Here is a 21,424-nt window from a genome sequence, read left to right on the forward strand (position 1 = left end):
TGTATCTGGAACAGAGACTGGTGGAAAAATGTTAGCATGAGGAGTCCAAAAAAACTCACTGGTGGTTCATTCAGCAACGCTTCAACCAGGAAACAACATATGGGTTAAGGAAGACAAAAAAAGAATCAAAGAAAAAAGAGAAGCAGGTGAGAAAGAGAGAGAAAAGAGAGATGAATGAGGGAGGGAAGAGGGGATTATCCAGCCCCATGGAGGAGAGGCGAAGATGGACGAGAGGAAGAGAGGGATGATGAGAGGAGAGATGCAGAGGGACTCGGATGAGCAGGCCATTACGATGATGGATAGAGCCGGGGAGACGAGTGCGAGGGGTGGAGGGAGTCGTCGGATGAATAGAGATAAAATGAGCGAGGGACAGAGAAGAGAGAGAGAGAGAGAGAGAGAAAGATAAGACGAGGAAGAGAAGGAGATGATTAGATCCTACAGAAGGAAAATAAGAGGAGATGCGAGGAGCCATAACCACCGCGCTTGTTTTTTTTTTTTTTATTTCCTCGTGAACTGAGGGGGAATCAACAAGCACCGCTATCCCCTTTCACCCCCACCCACCCCCCCTCCACACACACACACACACACACACACACACACTCACACTCTATTCTAATAAATGCCACTCAACTTTAATGAACTGCTGTTGGTAGAGGCATAAATCCCAATGTTGCTTTTGCCCCAAGGCCATGAGTATGTGGGCGCCAAAAGGCAGCAATACACACACACACTGACACACACACACACACACGCACACACAAAAACACACACACACATATACTACTTGGCTGCCCCCAAGTCATTTAGTTGCAGTGTGGCCAATGCTAACACAGTGCTTATGAAACACATCTGGGACTCTGAAATAAAAATACCGCCACATTTTTTACTGAAACATTTTCAGTTCAGCTTATTCAATCATACAGATTTTATTATTATTCTTTATTTTAGCCTTTACCAGGAAGCTTAATTGAGCATTTTTGTTCCCAAGAGAGAGACTTGGCCATGAAATCAGCATCATAAGAAACAAAAAAAAGCAAAGAAATAAAGAATTCAGTCAAAATTGATATTAATATATGCATTGAACAAACGATCACTTTTTAAATGTATTCATGTTCAGTACAGAAAAGCTATTCAGGGTTTCTAATTGCTTGTTGCACATCCAGTGGTATTACTGTGATGAGTCAGAGCTCGGTGTTTCCTCTGTGTTTTTACAAGATGTGACAGCGGCTCTTTGGAACCAATTTAAGTTTTGGTACCACATTAAATTACATTACATGATAAAAAAACATTGATTGTAAACATTAGGACTGTTTCAGGACGGAATTAAACTAAATGACTCTGTTATTTTAATGTCACTTCTAGCTGTGGTGGTAATTTAACTTGCTGTGGAGCCGCACTCCTGCTGATTGAAGACGTAACACTGGAATAGTAAGCTAAATCTAACTTCACATACGCCTTCTTCTGAGCGGATAGAGCTGCTTGATTTTATAATTGAATAAACTGAAGTCCGTCGGGGGGTTTGCAGGACCGGACTGATCTTTCTCATAATTTCAGCAGCCATTCGTCTTGGGAGAATACAAAGGCACGCTCTATTATTTCATTGCTGCATGGTTTCAAATAGACTTTTAAAATCGTTTTCGGGATCAATGAACCACAGTAGGCGGTGTAGTGGTTTAGATCTTTGCCTACACATATCTCTGCTGGCCTGAGGTCAGATCCTGACCTGACCGGACCTGACCTGACCTGACCTTCTCCCCTGTGTCCTCAGTAATCTTTATCCAGCTCAGCCATCCTGGTTAAGATAAATTACTGAGGAGAATAGACTGCTTACTCTCTTCAAAAACAGCTTTGTGACTGCACTCAATCACTTTGTCTTCATGGTTATTAATATTTGTAGTAGTAGTCATAGTTGCCGTTATAGAAATGGTAGTATTAGTAGAAGAAGAAGTGGTAGTAGTGTTATTATTAGTATTTGCGTATCACTTATAAATCATTATAGGTGCTTATAGATAGTGTCATATGTTATAAAATCCTATAAACACCTACTTTATAGAAAGTGTGACGTAATGTTTCTTTAGGGAAATATTGTTTGTCTTTGCTGAGACAATCTGGGTGTGAAATTACCACCAGCCTCCAACCGAATGCTGATTGACTTTCAGCCACCAGCGCCTGTGGCGGGTGACCAGCTGTTGTTTGGAAGCTTCTAAAAATCTAATTGGCTGAATTAAAGTGGCAATAACTGGACATTGCTGTGGTGTTTCTGCACTGCACTTCCCAGAGATCACCTGTCAATCAACGTCAATCGACAATAGACGTCTTTTTCCTTGGATTTTCTGTTGATGAAGTTTGAGTTTCTCTTTTCTCTCTCTGTCTGTTCAGACATGGTGGCTATCGCTGCTCATGCTAACTATCCAGTTCTTCTTCTTCTGTTTATTCCAAACAAACCAGAAACGTAAAACTCATCACTTCCCGTGCAGCAGAGGATATTTCTCAGTAAAGAGCTACCAGACACCGGCTGTTTAGAACAGAAAATATAAAATATTTCATGAACTGGCTATATGTTAAATCACTATTGTATGGTGAGTGACCAGTGGCCAGTGGATGAATAGGTCCGTTTCTAACAATCAGTTGTGTACAGTTCCACCATCAGCAGCCAGTAGCTTGTTAATTCCCTCTTCTTTATTTGGTGCCTGAGAAAAAAAGCAATTCTCCCCTTTATTAAAGACAATTTACCACACAGCTCATCTCCGGGGTAATTCAATCTCCATGCTGCTGGAGGGACTCACACATACACATATACACACACTCAAACACACACACACATGTATTTTGCACACACCTTGTGCATGCAACATATGCATGGATGCATATACACACCCAAGCAAATGAATTCCTACAAACACATGCATGTATACACACACACACACACACACACACACACACACACACGCACACACACACACACACACAGACTCGGGGGAGGATGTTTGAAGTAAACAGAGAAGTCAGTTAATGGGACACTAATGGAGATTAACCAGGCATGATCCCCACCGGCCACAGCTTAAAAGACTGGGCCTGTTTACTACATTACCCACAATTCCTCCTGGGAAACAGCCTTATTAGCAGCCAAGGTAACGGTCATCATCACACTCTCTCTCCCCCGCCCCTCTCCTTCCCGTTTAGATGCTGTTTGGTCTCACTTTTAATCTAGTTTGCACTTTTCTTATTTCCATTTTCTTTGCTTCGATCATTTCCCCTCCCTCTGCAGCTATTCCCTCAGTAAATGTTAAGTGATTTAAATGATTGAACTTGCTTTTTAAATGAAAGAAACATCTGTTGTTCCATTTAGTTGGCTATTAGTGATGTTCCATGGTCCAATACTCAGACTAATGCCATTAATCCCACTAAAGTAACTTCACTTTTACTTCCTGGAAGTTGCCAGGGTTAACTTTGAATCTTTTAAATCACTTCTCAAACTTTATATGTTTGTATGTCTTATCCCTGTTGAATTTATTTTAGTTTCTTTTTTTAACCACGTTTTTATTGTATTTATTCATTTTTCTTACTAATTTGTTTTGGAAAGCACTTTGTCAGAGTTGTTAATGTCAATGCACTATATAAATAAATGTCATTAATATTACTGTTATAATTAATTGTTAATCCTACCACACTAGGGCATCTTCCTGATATATACCAGTGCTATAAGCTACAACTGACTTCAAAAAGACTTAATCAGAGTGAAGACAGGAGCAGTTCTCTCTTCTCAGTTGGTTTTCTTTCTGTCTGAACTTTCTTAAAGGAAGATGGGTTGTGCGATGGGTAATGTATGGCACCAACACTGCCAGGGTTAGAGGTTCAATTCCCTGTGTAACTCACTGGGTAGAGTCAGGGGTTCAATTCCCAATGCATTCCAGTTTAATTTCAACTAGCTGTGTGTGCTGTCAAAGCAAAGAACAACCGTACTGACTGAGAAAGAAAATGCTAAATGAAGGATGTTAACAGAAATGGATCAAATTCTGTATTTAATACTTTAAAGCTGCACAAGGCAATTTTCACACATCGGTGGCTCCAAATGGCAGCAAGAGGCAATTATATGAATTCTGAGGATTTCAATATCCAGAAATGCTGCAACGTGACGTGAGTAAACTAGATACAATACAGTCATGTTTATCAACTCGACCGGTCTGTGATGCTTTATACCAAAGTACCAAAGGGCGAGAGGCACAAGATCTAACGTTTTCCACAAAAAGTGGAAATGTCCTGTACATTTACCAGTGTTGAGACGTCACTTCCTGGGCTCAAAAAGATTTCCCACCAGTGTTCATTCCTGACCACATGGGCAAAACCAGGAAGGGTGGCTGGATTTTCTCATGCCAAAACACATTACTTTTAGATTTAAAATAAAAACCAAAGAAAGGGAAATCTGCACTCTCAAAAAGATATCTTGAATTTATTTTACATGTTTGTACACTATTGACGAAGCCTACAGGCAAAACGCTGTCTTTTCAGTTTTCCAAGCTGTAGGCTATATTTTTTATTTGAAATATGTAAAATAAATCAATCAAGATATCTTTTTGAGTGCGCGGATTTCCTTTTTTTTTTTTGAATCGACGCACCAGGGAAGCCTTAATGAAAAAAACAAAAAACAATATACGTCAATCAAGTATTTGTCTCTCTCTCCCTCTCTCTTCCTCACCCTCTCATCTCTCTGGGTGCTGCATCTGGAGGACCCAGGGGTCCTTTTCCATTTGGGGGGGGGGGGGTTGGGCTTCACAGCTACCTTGTCTGCTGCCCGTTCAGAATGAGAGATTATCAGTCATCATCATATCATTAGGCGGGACCCCTGGGAGGGCGACTGGGGACCGCCTGTCCACTTAGCCCAGATTAGCCAGCTAAACGCTGTATCAATGGTTGATCTATTTTACAGAATTTAACCCCTGGTTTAGTTTCCTTATAGAGATCAGAGCCAGAGTAATGGGCTGTGGGATCACAATTAGTGGAGAGATTAGGGATTGATTAGGTAATTATGATAATACCATGGTTTATATGGAAATGTCAGCATAATGTGCTGAATTTCTGTGTGTGTGAACGGTGAGAGAGAATGTTTGTGTGTGTAGAGAAACACAACGACAAAGAAAAAAGAGTAAGAGGTGGGTGGTGTGTGTGTGTGTGTGTGTGTGTGTGTGTGTGTGTGTGTGTTGGGGGGGCAAGAAGGAGTGACATAGATTTGAGAGTGACTCCCTTTACTGCAGAGAGCAAGTTTGTGTGTGTGTGTGTGTGTGTGTGTGTGTGTGTGTGCGTGTGTGTGTGTGTGTTTCATCTTATAAAGCATCTATTTCTCTCATATAGCATTTTCTTTCTCTTTGTGTGTGTGCATCTCTACATGCCTGTGCGTCTTTGTGTGTGTGTGTGTGTGTGTGTGTGTGTGTGTGTTCTTGTATTTCTATACTTATAAGAACCAAATGTGATCACAGGGATAGAAAGATGAGGAAAAGTGAAGACATCTTGCCACTCCTCACTTATTTATGGTTAGGATTTGGGTTTAGGGTTAAGATTAGAATTAGGATTAGGTTGAGGTTAAGCATGTATTGGTGAGGGTTAATTTTAGGATTAGGGAATGGATGTAGTTAATGAAGGTCCTCGCAAGTATCATAATATGTGTGTGTGTGTGTGTGTGTGTGTGTCTGCAGGCATGCGTATCCTGGTGAACCTGCTGCTGGACACGCTGCCCATGCTGGGTAATGTCCTCCTCCTCTGCTTCTTCGTCTTCTTCATCTTCGGCATCATCGGGGTGCAGCTGTGGGCGGGGCTTCTGAGGAACCGCTGCTACCCGGAGGAGAACTTCACACTGTGAGTCACCCCCTGCTGTGTGTGTGTGTGTGTGTGTGTGAGACAGAGACAGAGAGCGAGAGAGATGGAGTGAGAGAGAACAAGAGTGTGTGACAGTGCGATGCTCTAACCTCTCCTCTTGTGACATTTGTGACATGTTTGTGCCTGCCTGTCTGTCAGCTTGCTTGTTTATTTGTCTGCCTGCCTGTGTGTGTGTGTGTGTGTGTGTGTGTGTGTGTGTGTGTCATGAACCCTTGTGATGTTTTTTTAATGTGTGTGTGGTGTCTGGTTGATGTTGCCTCACCTATTGTTTTTTAATGCCTGTCAGTATGATGTGTCTGTTTCCCAACTTGTCTGTCTCCTTGTGTGTGTGTGTGTGTGTGTGTGTACCCATATGTGTTTGCATGTACTGTATGTGTCAGTTTGTTGTGTGTGTTATATAGTGGAGACTGTGTGAATGTGTGCTAATTACAGCTGAAGAAAAAGAGAGTATACATGTATGAGACTATGCGGCCATGAGGGCGTGCCTTTGTGTGTGTGTGTGTGTGTGTGTGTGTAATTTTGTCACCTCCGCTCTCATAACCTGCCCTCCCTCAATGTGACTCTAGATGATTAATTGCATCATCTACTCAATTTACTGATATTACCGTAGAGAGATGAAGACTCACTCTCTCTCTCTCTCTCTCTCTCCCCTCTCGCTCTGTGGTTTCATATCCTCTCTCTCTCTCTCTCTCTCTCTCTCTCTCTCTCTCTCTCTCTCTCTCGATCTCAAGTGCTAATATAATGAGGATGATTGCAAACCAAAATTTGCACAATGCAAATATCATTATCTCAGTCGATTTTGCTACTTAATTAAAAACCGACACTCTCTCTGTGATCCCCCCCCCCACACACACACACACACACACACCCACTCCTCCTCTGCACTCTGTCATTTCATTAACCTTATTGGCATGGCTGTTTATTAGAAATATTTTTGCCATTCAAACCACACTGAGATGATTCATTATATGGCTTGACAGCATCTATACTATAACACATAGTCATCAATATCTATAACAACAGAAAACAGTTCCTAAAATGAGAACAGGTAGTTATACAAATCACAACTCATTATACAAATCACTCTGTCTCTCTCTCTCTCTCCCAGCTCATCAGTATTGCATGAAGACTGTCACCCTTCCTCCCCTTTTTCAGTTATTTTCAATGGTTTGGTCTTGGCAGGTAGCCTGGTAAGACCATCCTGATCACGTGACCTCACATTCTGTTTCGCTCCACGGATCAGTCTGGACTTCTAGCCGCCCACATCGATTTCTTGAAATTATAATGTAACCGGGCCAATCAGGGACTGCGTTGTAGTTGATGACGTAACCGGGCCAATCAGGGACTGCGTCGTAGTTGATGACGTAACCGGGCCAATTAGGGACTGCGTCGTAGTTGATGACGTGAAATACAGGCCGCCGCTGGCAAAACAGTAATGGCGTCTCCCGAAGCAACGAGCGGTAACATTAACGTTAGTAGAGTAAACACAGCCATAAGTGCAGTTATTGCAGAAATAGACTCAATAACAACAATTAAACAAGAACAAGAGTATGCACTAGCGGAGTTTCTCGGCGGAAAAGACGTTTTCGCCGTTCTTCCGACTGGATTTGAATTTGGATTTGCTGATTGGCTGAAGGAGTTTGTCTGTCAAGGCAAGTACTCCCGCCCACTGAAATCGATGTGGGCGGCTAGAAGTCCAGACTGATCCGTGGAGCGAAACAGAATGTGCGGTCACGTGATCAGGATGGTCTTACCAGGCTACTTGGCAGGCACTTGTCTCCAAGCTTATGTTTTGGACACAGCACATTTTGGGACGCTGACCTGGGTGCTCCAAGTTGAAAATGTCTCAACTTCAGCTGCACCGTGCATCACGTCAGTGTGAAAATTGCCTCTGTGTAGGTGGAGCTCCCTGCAGTGAGATGGTAAAACTCTCGGTCCTCTGTTCCCACATCCTCAGTTTCAGAATGGGATCCTCTTCTTCAACAGCAAGCAGAGCAATTGCTTGCAACTTTGTCTTTTTTTTCAACAACCTCATCCCCTTTGGTACTTCAGGTTAACTGGCTAATGCTAATTAGATAGCTTGCAAGTTGTTGTCGACTTTTGTGTTGCATAGCAACAAATGATGTAACGCTCCTTGTGCCGTTGAGCTCTCACTCTGTCTGTTACTAGTGACGCTCACAGCTTTTTTGTCTTTGCATTTGAGCAGGAGAAAAAAAACTCTATTTGATCACGGCCTAAGGCTGTGTGTCTGTCCGCCGGCTCCCTCTCTTTCCAGCTCTGTCTTCTTTTTCTCATTATTTTCAATGGAAAGTTCGTGCTGCTGTTAGTTCCCAACAGCACTGAGCATGGCATATTGTTAATATACAGCGCTAAAAGTTAAAATTAGTTTGACTTCTAACAAAAGAGTGCCACACTCCAGTCATAATAATGGCAACAGCAACAGCCCTGGCCATGACAAGTTAAAACCCTCTTGCACACTAAAAATGTGTTGCAGAGATGGTATGGAATAAATGCAGGTATGATCAGTTTCCACAGGCGTTCTTTATCCACCTTTTACCTGAAAAGACTGCTGCGACCTGTAATTGTTCATAAAAATCAGATTAGTGGAGCCCAGTCTCATCATGGAGGACAAAGTAGTGACTCATTGACACATGGACTAAGGAAATATTTGACTCTCATTTTGAACTTTGTCTACAACGTCCAGCGATGTTATCATTATTCTTACTGTAGACAAGGCTCATACAAGACTGTGTTATATTCAGGGTGGAAAACACCTGACAGTAGTCAACTCATAACACATTTTTTGATGATAATTGATACATTTTGTTGCTGATAATTGCAAAGTGAAGTTTGTCAGGTGCTTTTAAAGTCTATGGATAGGCCTATTGTTTTCCCAATTTATCTGGAATCACTGGTAAAAATTCTGAATGACTGAATGAAATTTTGGGATTCATTTCCCACTGTGGCAGGTACAGCAACAACGCATTTAAATCACACTGATTAGACTGATAAATCTGACAGTGCTCTGTGGAATGAGAGGATATAATGTTCGTGGCCGTCTTCCTCTTAACTTTTACTTAAATGTCTGTTTTACAGAAGTCCTGTTCATCTACAACAGTTTTCCAGACCATTTTGTTTTTTGTCAGGGAGTCATAACTACCACTGACAGCATCTTCTCCATCGCCCTTATTACAGGATATAGCCCTGCACATTGTGAATCATTTATAGATCAGAGGTTTAATAACATTTGAAAATATCAAGTTCAGCATTCAACACCTCTAAAATAGAGAGGAAATAGAGGATCCAGTCTCTAAAAGTGTGTAAAAGTCTTTTCTACCAAGGACTTTGGTTACCTGCTACTACTAAAAACTAAAAAGACTGTGTCCCATTTTTAAAATGCTAGATACATAAACTTTTCAGTCTCACCTACTAGAATTTTGTTTTAATTGTTATGCTTTCAATCTTCTTGTATGTGTAGGAGTAACTTTTGAAGTGGTGGATAGCTCATGCTGGGACTGGCCTTGTTTTTTTTTTTTAGATATTGTACTTCAGATTTCTAAAAATGTTGATATTAGACTTATTTTTCTTCTAAATAACTTGTCTGCCTCTAGTTCCCTGAAGCCTCTTGAGATCTCCGGAGTCTCCCTATGGGGCCCGGACCCCAAGCTGGGAAGTAAAAAATAAACTTAGCTTAGTTTCCCCCGAATCCCCTCTTGGTTTCTCGGTTGAGGAGACAAAGCTGGACCTGTCGACCCGTTTCCCCGCACTCTTCCCAAGAATCCATTGATTTATTGCTTTTCTGTCCTCAATTTGCTGAACTATTACTTTGTATTACCTCCTCATCAATACACCTTCCCTAGCAATTTAATTGTATAGATAGCTCATCATCCCCTGCTGTGCACATAAACACACACACACACACACACAAATGCACGCACGCATACATACTGTGTGCACACAGACAAATTGCCCCCCATAGCGTTGCTGATTTACGCCCATACAGACACACACTCACTCACCCACACAAAAAAATCTCCCCCTGTAGCGTGACTGATACACACACACACACACACACACACACACACACACAAACAGACTAATAGATACACACACACAGACATAAATAGACAATGACACTCTTCCTCTTAGCTTTGCTGATACACACATTCCCGCACACACACACACACACACACTAAGACATACGCACACACAAACACACATACACAGACATAAATAGACAATGATACTCCCTCTTAACTTTGCTGATACACACATTCCCGCACACACACACACACACACACTAAGACATACGCACACACAAACACACATACACAGACATAAATAGACAATGATACTCCCTCTTAACTTTGCTGATACACACATTCCCGCACACACACACACACACACACACACACACACACACACACGCACTAAGACATACACACACACACACACACACACACACACACACACAAACACACATACACAGATCTCCTCCCTGATGATACACAGTCTCCGCTGGACGCCCCAGCAGGGTTTCTGGGTTTTGGAGAAGGTCCAGGCTTTAGGATGCTAATTGTGTCAGTTCTGTGAACCAGGCACACTGCCTCTTTTTCTCCCTGCTAACCTCTGACCCCCACGACATGATCGCTTGATTCACTTCACTTTTTATTTTCTCATCTCTTTTCACTCTTCCCTTTTTTCCTTCTTTTGGCTCACATCTTATTTCTCTTCTTTACTTGTGAGAGCGTTATTGGAGGATGTGTTGTGACAGCGTTGTGTGTTTTTTTTTTCCACGGCCACAGTTCTGCAATGCAGCAGCTGTGGGCTGTTTATTTTGGTGGAAGTGTCAGAAATTCAATTACACTTCTGTCTTGTCGCTTCAGAATCAGAGAGGAGAGCAAACTCTCTATTGTTGGTTTAGGCCGGCTACCGCTACATACTCTTGAGTTCTTCAATAGCACAGGCTTTAAGTGTAAGTGTGTGTGTGTGTGTGTGTTTGTATGTGTGCCTCAGCATGCATGTCTTTGTGTTTGTTTTCACAGCAGATATAAAGCCCCTGCTCTCATACATGGGAGTTGGGGAATCGGTCAAAACAGATCAGATTTCAGTCCCTGTAACTTTAACTAACCATGTCTTGTCTGCGGTCTTTGCTGTAATTTCCCTTCTCTGATGTTCATACCAATTAAGAACACATGAGGAAATATGAGCATCAGTCCAGACTGCAGTTTGCCCTCGGTTCATTTTGTTCTGCTAGGCTTTCCAAGAATGAGGAACTGCTGGAGACAGATGTCAACATCTGTCTCTTTATACCTATGAAACCTTGTGTTTGGGGGATCGTTGCTTTGCTAATTCAAGAAGTGACAAGTTGTGAAATCATGCCATATTCAATTGTATCTGACAAATTCAAATCCTGTGTGAATGCTTTTCAAAAATTCAGAGGTTGGGGGGTAATTTATTAATTACATGAGGTCCCCACATAATACTAGTCCTGTGCAAATAGCCCTACAGGACAAGAAGAAGAAGAAGAAGAAAAAGAGGTTTTGTGCCAAAGCCAAATTATGAGTTTGATTCACACAGGATCAGTACTATCGGGGGAACTCTGTATAATTTGCGCTGTAATTTTTTCTTAACAAATTACAGAACATGACGATTGTAATCCAGTGATCTCTGCAATTATTACAAATCACTTCACATCCCCTGGTAATACTAGTGAATAGTAGTAAGACAGCACCAGGAGCTGTGAAGTTAACAAAAAGTTTAGCTTGTCATTAAATATCTTTATGATGACGACTACAGTTAATAGCACTATGAAAACAGAGCGCACAGACAATAACTGGGATTGTGTTGCTGAGTCCAGAGAGACTGACTCTGTGGCCGAGCGTTTGATTAGGCCTGGCTCGGCCGCGTGGAGGAGCGGGCCGGCCGGCGGCTCACAGTGCCGAGCCCAGAGAGAAAATAATGATCTGATGAGAGGCTTTGGGGTTGACTGTCACCATGGTAACCTGTTCAGAGACGAGGGGGAGAGGGGATGTAATTATGGGATGTCCGGGCCCACCTGAGTTTTCAGTAATGTTATGCAATGTTGATAAAACATGCACACGAGCACGCACACGTACACACACAGATTTTGCCATTAAGCTAATGCAAACCATGTGTGACCGTTGTAAATCAGACAAGAGCGTATGTCGAGCTGGAGATACAACACACACCTAACACGCACCTAACACACCCCTCTGTTGTGTTAGGTGTCAGGCGGCCAGCAGCTCCTCAGGTGTGAAATGACTGCTGTCTGTCTAACACTGTCTGGTGGCGACCACAATCCCCTCAGCACACACACACACACACAAGCCCAATGTCCAAACCGATAATGAGCCAGGCAATGCTGTCGCTGTGCATTTGTGTCCTGCTGTCTGGTACAGGCTCAGACACACTCACACACACACACACACAGGCGTGCGCCACACATGCACACACAAACACATACACATATATATGCTGTATCTGTCTGGTTTGTCAGGACCCAGATGAGAGAGGAGGCATGAATCATCCTTTAATTTGGCTCGGTCACGGAGGGAGGGGGGGGTGGGGGTAGAGGCAGGTGGAGGGGGGCGGAGGGGTAGGAGGGTGTGTGTGTGTGTTGGGCATATAGGAATGGGGGCGTGAGGGGGGTTGGGGGGGGTCAGACTCGTTCTGCTGGCCTCTAGTTAGCGCTGAGACGGCAGTACAGACATCGCCAGTCGCACCAGACTCACAAGGGATCAACAGGAAATCACACACAGGCACACAGGTTCATTCATGCAGACACACACACACACACACACACACACATTCACACACACGTTCCCACACAACAGAATCCCCCTAGCAACCAGAGATTTGCTCGGCTAATGTGTTTCAAATGAGAGCGCTGAGCAGGTGGGCTTAACAGGTGAGCAGGGCCAGGAAGAGAGACGTGAATAGAGAGATATTTGACATTTAAAAACATCTTTATTGATTCTGCGTTCATGTCATATCGGATTTACTGTAAATACGAGCTGCCGACTGGGAAACAAAAAAAAAATCAAGTACACTGCAAAAAATCTCCATCTCCAAACAAGTCATTCAGTCTATTATTGAGTCCTAAAATCGTAATTTTCTTAAAATAAGTGAAAAAAATCTATCAATGGGGTTTGATCATTTCACTTGTTTCCAATGCAAATCAACTTGTTTCATTCTGTAGAATCAAGTTTTATTTTCTTGATAGTAGTGCAGTGATCTTCCTTATTCTGACTTGTTTAGTGACACTAATTTCTAGAACATTCCTTAAACATGTGAAATATTGCATTGGAAACAAGTGGAGTTATCTCACCTCATTGGCAGAATTTTTCTCTTGGTTTAGAAGTAAGATTTGAAGGCTGAATATGAGACTAAATTACTTTTTAAGATGGACATTTTGCAGTGTAGCCTCCAAGTGGTACAATGGAGAGTAGAGTAAGCCTTTATTGTAATGAAACATGTAGGCTATATATTTACTTTTCAGTTTATCCGCGATCCATGGCATCAGAAGTGTACAACAAAGGCATAACTTTCACATTTTCTTCTTTTTACCAACCTGTCTCATTACAGAACAAACAATCAATGTGTTGAAAAAGACATGCTTTGGGTGCTTTTGGGGTTGATTTTCTGGAGTGTCCTTTGGCCCTATCGCTCTATAGTGCAGCAACTGAAGAGACGGTGGTGAGAATCGATCAGTATAATAAATAATAAAAAAAAAAAAGATAGGGGAGGAAATAAGGTCCAGGTGGAAAATGACTGGAGTTAAGCTTTAAGTTCAACTGGTGCCAAAAGGCTGCAGATCTCTACAGGAGAGTGGGTTTGTGTAATAGCCTCCATATAAGGTAATGGAGAGAGAGAGAGAGAGAGAGTGAAAGAGACACAGAGGGAGTGTGGAAAAAGAAACAGACAGAGAGAGAGAGACGGAGTAATATCCACAATGCTGCTTCTATAGCCTTCTCAAATACCAGGTCAGATGTAATTGCTGAGCAGCGTCTGTCTCTCTTCCACCGCTCTGCCCTTTAAACAGCGGCCCTCCCCCGGATGAAAGTGAGATCAGGCCGAGCGTTTTCTCTTTTCTCTCTTCAGCTCCATCTTGCTCTTTTTTTGTAATGGCAGCTCATTATCAAACCGCTTCTCTGCTTCTTTTCTCTCCTTATCGCCTGGTTTTATTCCCGTTTGCTTTCCCTTCTTCCCCTCTTGCCTCATTTATTCATTCATTTTTCCCTTTTTTCCTTCCGTGCTTCTTTCCTCTCTTCCTTCCCTCCTTTCTTCCTGCCTTCCTTTTTTCTGCAGTACCTCCCTCTACTCCTTCCTTCCTTGCTTCCTTTCTTCCATCCTTCTTCCATTACTTCCTTACTTTCTTCCTTCCTCCCCTGTCTTTCTTTCCTTCTTTTCTGTCTTCCTTCCTTTCTCCCTCCCGTCCCTCTTTGCTTCCTTCATCCCTTCCTTACTCCCGTCCAACCTTCTGTCCTTTCCTCTTTTCTTCCCTCCTCCCTCCCCCCTTTGCCTCATCCTTTCTTCATTCCCTTCCCAAACCTTCTGTCTTTTCTTTCTCCCTCCCTCTTCCCTTCCTTCCCTTCTTCCTCCCTTCTGTCCTTTCCATCCTTCCTTTCTTCCCTCCTTCATTCCTTCCTTACTCCCTCCCTTCCCTCTTTTGCCTCATTCATCCTTTCCTCATTCCCTTCCAACCTTCCGTCCTTTCTTTCTTCCATTTCTTCCTTCCTGCCTTCCCCTTTTCTATAGTGCCTTCCTCTACTTCCCTCTCATTGTCTTCCTTCCTTCCTTCCCTCCTTCCCTCCTCCTTGTCTCCCTTCCTTCCTTGCTTCCTTTTCCTTCTCCTGCATCACCAAGGCCTTCGAAGACCAAAATGTACCTGCCTCCCCCGCTGCAGCTCATTTACAGTTCCTGTATTGGTGCTTTGTGGAAACTGCAGTTCTCATTTACTGTTCACACTCCTAATACCCAGTTACTGTTGGGATTGCTTCAGTACGTTTGTAGCACATAACAGACCTTTTTCATCTGCATGTCTGTCTAAATTAAAAGCAAAGCTGGTTGTGAAAACCAGAAAGTGCTCCTCAGCGCACCATTGGCTAATATTGTGACTGATTAGACCTTAATTCAAAACTTCTAATCAGCTCTGAGTTGTAGTCGTGAGTTGTTCTCTTTTACCCAATCTCTCTCTCTATCTCTCTTAAGTCGATCTGCCTCTCTCTATCACTCTCTCCCTCCCTCCCTCTCTCTCTCTCTCTCTGTCTGTCTCCTTCTGTCATTTTCTTTCTATTTTACCATTACCAACATAATCATCTCTCTCTCTCCCTCCCTCTGTCTCTTCATCTGCACCTCTCTGAGTCTGTGATCATTATATTTTCTACTTTAAATTCCAATCTCACACCGCGCAAATGTTGGAAACAACCATGAAGGACAAGACACGCAGCTCTGCCTACACTCTGCCATTACACACACACACACACACACACACACACACACGCACAGAGGCAGAAACACACATCTATGGACAAACGTATACACTGATGTCTTGTGCATGTGCAGTTATATGCACTTATGTGTTTGTTCGCTTCACATTTTTAACTATTCCAGAAATAAATAGGCCTAATAACATTTGATTTGTTTCATAATGAATTAGGTACTGTGTGTGTGAAGTCTGCTGCCAGAAATTTGGGAGTAAATTTTTGACTTGAGCTTTGATCAGCAGGTAAAGTCTTGCTTCTTTCAGTTGAGAACAATTTCCAAATTTAACTCATTTTTTTTTTATTCCTTAGCAATGTGGAGAAAGTCATTCATGCTTTTATCTGCTTACATTTAGTTTACTGTAGCTCTCTTCAATCTGGCATCAAAAATCTCTTTCATGTCTCCAGCTTGTATGAGATGCATCAGCTTGGATTTTCTGGTACAAACAGACCAAATCACATCACTCACGATACTTGTTAAGTTTGGAATTAATTTGAAGATTTTACTGATCACTTTTAATGGTCTGGTTGGTCTGGCCCCAAGCTGTATCACAGACCTTTTACACTTTTTCTCAACTGATTTGACACATTTCTCCAAACTAAGGTCCATGCTCTCAAAAGCCATCTTGCAAAACTGACTGTACATTCTCATTGTTTTCACGCAAAATACAATACTACATATATTACCTTTCAAAATGCAGCACACAAAACTCTCAAAACGAATGCTCTCAAAACGGTTTACCCAGCTGTCTAAGTTCTTTATAATTTTGCAACACTAACAGTACCTTTAACTAATATTCTAATACTGTAATACATTTTTATTGTTTTCACACAAATTACAAAACTACCATGAATCTCTGGCCTGTTGGAAATAAAAGGTTACAATGGCAAACTTGTTTGTTGTCTCTTTTGAAGCAATTTCTGATTCATCATGTTCATCAACACTTCTACTTCCTGACTGTATCACACAGAGACAAACATGTGAAAATGTCAGATATGACATCATCAAAATTGACAAATCCCATAGATTCGAAAATGTGAAATATCACATATTATAGTATTTCCAAATGTGTGAGGAACAGACATTTTGCTGACTGTAAGGAAAACGTTTCATCGACATATTATGGATGGAATTCCATAAAATCAGATCTGATAAACCTGTTTTATCATCAGTATTATTGTGTGACTATATCTGAATGTTTTAGCATATCAATAGATGGCAGTTTGTGTTTTTTATAAAGATGTGATCTGAAAGGAAAGCAGCACGTCATTTTGCAGTGGAGTTGGGCTGTTTTGCAAAATGAGAGTCTGTTTTGATGACTGTGTGAACTGTTTTGAGAACATAAACCTGTGTGGAAAAAAATGTGTCAAATCAACTGAGAAAAAGTGTAACTGCCTATGAACCTGAGGCAGGATCCTTAAGGTGACCAGGCTTTTGGCTTCACAGTGACCTGAGTGAGCAGCTAACAGAGCCAGCAGAGTCTAACAGCTTTTAAAACTAGAAAGGCCAAGCGCTGTCAGTTGACTGCTCTTTACGGTTTTCTTGGAAGTTTTTCCTTGTATGCTTCAAGGGTCTCAGGCTGGTGGAGCCGGGCGGGTTAGGCTGTGTAGAATAGCTAGGCTGTTATATCTTGCTAAAATCTGCTTTTGTGTGTCTTGTGCTTTTGTCCTATATTATTATGTTCTATGATCGATCGTTGATTAGTTAGATCTAGTTAGACTCATTCTCTGTAAAATCCTTTGAGACATGCTGTGATAAAAGGCTATAGAAATAAACAAACTTTAACTTGAACTTTTGAATATTACAATTGAAATATCTCAGGTTTCTCCTTCCACTTTTGGTACAAATAGTGTTGTTAGATTTTCAAAATCACACAAGGAAAGAATCATGATTATCTTTATAATTAATTATAAACTTTTTTTTATAAACTTTTAAGCTTTTATGTGTTGTCTTCTATGCTATTATTTTTTATTGTTTTATCCTCTACTCTTTTCTTTTTATCTTGTGGAGCCTTCTTATATTACTTGTTTTAATTTATTTTTATGAGTATGATATTTGTTTTTATTTGATTGCCAAAGCACTTTGTAAATGCCATTTAAAAAAAAACGCTACACAAATAAAGTTTATTATTACTATAATGCACCAGCCTCTAACTCTCCTCCCTCCCCTCCCACACCTCCAGCACCAAGGGCATCAGCCTTCCTCGGCCGTACTACATGGCCGACGAGGATGACGAGCGGCCCTTCATCTGCTCCCTGCCCGTCGACAACGGCATCATGTCCTGCACCGACGTCCCGGCCCGCCGCGAGGGGGGGCGCACCTGCTGCCTGGACAAAGACGACGCCCTGTACCGCCAGACGCTGGGCCTGAGCCCCGAGCCGCTGGTCAACGGCAGCGTGACCGTGGCGGGGCTCTGCGTCAACTGGAACCGGTATTACACCCGGTGCCACACCGGACACAGCAACCCCCACAAAGGAGCCATCAACTTCGACAACATCGCCTACGCCTGGATCGTCATCTTCCAGGTAGGGATTTTAGTAAACGAACAAATAACAAACCTACGGAAGAGTATTAGGGACATTGCAGGTGAAATTTTTTTTTTTTACCGCAGCCGGGGGTAGGGGGGGTAATATTCTGAGAAAGAAATCGGAAATTCTGAGATTAAAGTCAGAAATTTGCGAGAAAAAAACACAAAAACACAAATTTCTGAGTTTTTTTCTCGCAAATTTCTGAGTTTTTTCTTGCAAATATCTGAGCTTTTTTTCTCGCAAATTTCTGAGTTTTTTCTTGCAAATATCTGACTTCAATCTCAGAGATTCTGAGTTTTTTCTCAGAATATTTCCCCCCTCCCCATGCGCTAAAGAAATACATAAAAATCACCTAGAATGGCCCTAATACTCTTCCATACACACGAGACAGCCAACCAGACTGCTTCATTTTTATTCAGAAACCACTTACTAACCACTTGAGTCTGTGTGTGATCTGTGTTGATTCATTTTTGCAGATTTGCACAGTTCATGCTGAGGCATAAATTGGGTTTTAATGTTCTAAGTGTGCTGGAGATGTTAGATGAGCCGTTCAGAATTGTTTCGTGGGATAAGACATTTGTAGTTTCGGCTAAATATACCCAGCAAGCTTTTCACGTGCAGGAGGCATGTCACCGTCAACTCAAACAAGCAAAAACATTTGCACAGCTTTGGAAACTGTTCTGAACTAATATCAGAAATGTATTTTGGTCCCAATTCCACAAAACGATGCAGGTAGAAGCTATATGGATGACTACTGACTTCTCAATTTCTATTTTGTCACTAGACTTAAACAGGTTTTTAACATTTGTGCAGGTTGTTGTATCAACATGTATTCAACATCTCAGTGTTTGCTGGGTATACATATGAAGCTGGAACACAATGGTCAAAAACAAATATGACATTTCTCCTATAGTGCGCCTTTACACAGCTGTACTGTATTGAATAAAAGTTGTTTTAAATTCAAGGTGCATGGTGGAGTCTATGCCAGATCACACAGAGGATTTTCAGTGGATATAGCTACAACTTTGTGTGTGTGTGTGTGTGTGTGTGTGTGTGTGTGTGTGTGTGTGTGTGTCTCTACTGTAGGTGATCACTCTGGAGGGCTGGGTGGAGATCATGTACTATGTGATGGATGCTCACTCCTTCTACAACTTCATCTACTTCATCCTGCTCATTATTGTAAGTCACACACACACACACACACACACACATACACACACACTCATGCATACACATATACTGTATGTAAATGTATGAGTTCACACACACACACACACACACACACACACACAGCAGAAGTTGGAGATGATGCGGTCAGCTAATTTACATACTTTGAGATTTCCTGTGTTTGTTGCCAAGCTACGGATGGTGTGTGTGTGTGTGTGTGTGTGTGTGTGTGTGTGTGTTTGTTCGCGCATTGTGAGCATTCATGCATGTTTGCCTCAGTATATTTCTTTTTTAGCCTGTCGGAGTGCGCATGTGTGTGTTGGAGTGTGTGTGTGTGTGTGTGTGTGTGTGTGTGTGTGTGTGTGTGTGTGTGTGTTATCATAATGCAGTGTGGCTGCCAGTCCCGGTTACTTCCCTAACCCAGGGGCCATCTTGTCTTTTTATTACACTTTTAATTGCCTGCCTTCATATTCAGACGCAATCTCTTCCTCCCTCCCTCTCTCCCTCCATCCTCCTCTCTCCCCCCTTTACATCTTCCCTCACTCTCCCCTTCTATCCATCCATCCTTTCATCTCTCAATCTACCAATCCCTCTTCCCAATCATCCACCTGAGACCCTTCACCTCCCTAGCTCCCCTCCCTCATTCCCTCCATATACTAATCCCTTCTTGCGCCCCCTTCTCTCCACCCCTCCCTCCATCCCTCCCTCCTTCATTCCTTCATCCATCCCATCACTGCCTCGCATTATGTCCCACTCTCTTCCTTAACTCCCTCTCTCCTTTGTTTCCTCCGCCCTTTCCTCCTTCCTTTCCTCCCTACCACCTCCCTCCATCTAACCCTTCATCTCATCTTCCCTTGCTCTCTCCATCCATCCATCCATCCATCCATCCTTTCTCTCTCAATCTACCAATCCTTATTCCCTATCACCAACTCTCCCACCTGAGACCCTTCATCTCCCTAGCTCTCCTCCCCTCTTCTCCCCTCCCTCGTTCCCTCCATCTATCCCTCCCTCCCTTTATTTCATCTTCCCTCTCTCTCTCTCTGTCTATCCTCCCATCCCTCCCTCCCTGATCTCTTGCTGAGCCATATACTGAGCATCATTCACGCATCTGTCACCCTACTCATTATTCACAGTCACGCAGAAACATAGACTTACAAACAGACAGACAGACACACACACACACACACACACACACGTCCAAAGTTATGACACACACACACACACTCACATGCAAAAGGACACATTCCCACGCTCTTTCCCAGATTAGCCCTGGAACATTATCTTCTCCATCAAGCTCTAAAAATCTCCCCACTCTGGACAGATTAATGATACAATTGTCGCCTTTTGATCTAAAATCATCACTGTGGAGGAAAGGAGGGAGGAAGGGAGGAGGGAAGGATGGAGAGAGGGAAGGAAATGAAGAGGGAAAGAAAGTGAGGGAGGAAGGAGAAAGGGAGGGAGTAAGGCTTGATGAAGAGGAAGGCAGGGAGAGGTGGAGAGGGTTTGGGAGGGAGCGAGGAAAGGTGGTGAAATTGGGGGGGGTGGAGGGAAGGAGGGGGAGGAAGGGATGAAAGGGAGAGAGAGCGAAAGCGAAGGAGGGAGGAAAAATAGAGCGGTGGAGGGCAGAAAGATTGAAGGGAATGAAGGAGGGATGGAAGGGGGAGCAAAAGAGGGAGGGAGGGTGATGAAGAGGGAGGAAGTGAAGGGGGGAGTGTGGGAGGGAGGAAGGGTGATGAAGGGAGGCAAGGGGAGGAGAGGAAGAGGGAGTGGGAAGAAGCGAGCAAAAGAGGAAGTAAAGGAAGGAGGGAGGGAAACTTAAGGGAAGGAGCAGGGGGAGATAGAAGAGGGGGGCTGGGGTGGGTGATGGAGGAGTGAGGGATGGATGGATGGATGGATGGATGGATGGATGGATGAAGGCAGGGGTGAGAGGGAAGGAGGGAGGGAAAGCCGCCGTGTGTTGAGAGAAGGTGTTAAGGAGGGAGGTAAGGATGGAAGGGAGGGAGGGAAGCAGGAAATGAGAGGGAGGGATGGAGGGAGAGAGGAGGCGAGCACATCAGTCTCCTCCTTTGATCTAAAATGAAAAGTCTTTCAAGATTCCACACAAGTTATTAATTAGAAAGAAACCTGCAGGGCGTCCCGGACTCACCTGGCTGGAGAGCGCACCGTGATCACAGCATCGCAGGTTTGAGTCCGACTCACCAGTATGTCATGCAGTACACCATTCTGTCATCCCCAAAATAAGTCAAATATAAAATGCCAATAGACAGAATTAAACAAGATAGTCCAGTATGCACAGGTGGTTGAAAAAAATCCTTATGAGGGCTTGTGAGATGAACACCTATATCAAATAC

General features: G+C 42.8%; 1 protein-coding gene across 1 annotated transcript in view; it reads left to right on the top strand.

Moving 5' to 3' along the window:
• Positions 1 to 21,424, top strand: part of LOC139923880 (voltage-dependent T-type calcium channel subunit alpha-1I) — a 184,472-nt gene that overhangs the window by 64,220 nt on the left and 98,828 nt on the right. Inside the window, exons 5-7 of the mRNA XM_078282664.1 lie at positions 5,691 to 5,850; positions 17,561 to 17,903; positions 18,993 to 19,085. Coding sequence (XP_078138790.1) covers positions 5,691 to 5,850; positions 17,561 to 17,903; positions 18,993 to 19,085 — 596 coding nt within the window. The remainder of the gene's footprint in view (positions 1 to 5,690; positions 5,851 to 17,560; positions 17,904 to 18,992; positions 19,086 to 21,424) is intronic.

Source organism: Centroberyx gerrardi, chromosome 3 (assembly GCF_048128805.1).
Source record: "Centroberyx gerrardi isolate f3 chromosome 3, fCenGer3.hap1.cur.20231027, whole genome shotgun sequence".
Lineage (NCBI taxonomy): Eukaryota > Metazoa > Chordata > Actinopteri > Beryciformes > Berycidae > Centroberyx > Centroberyx gerrardi.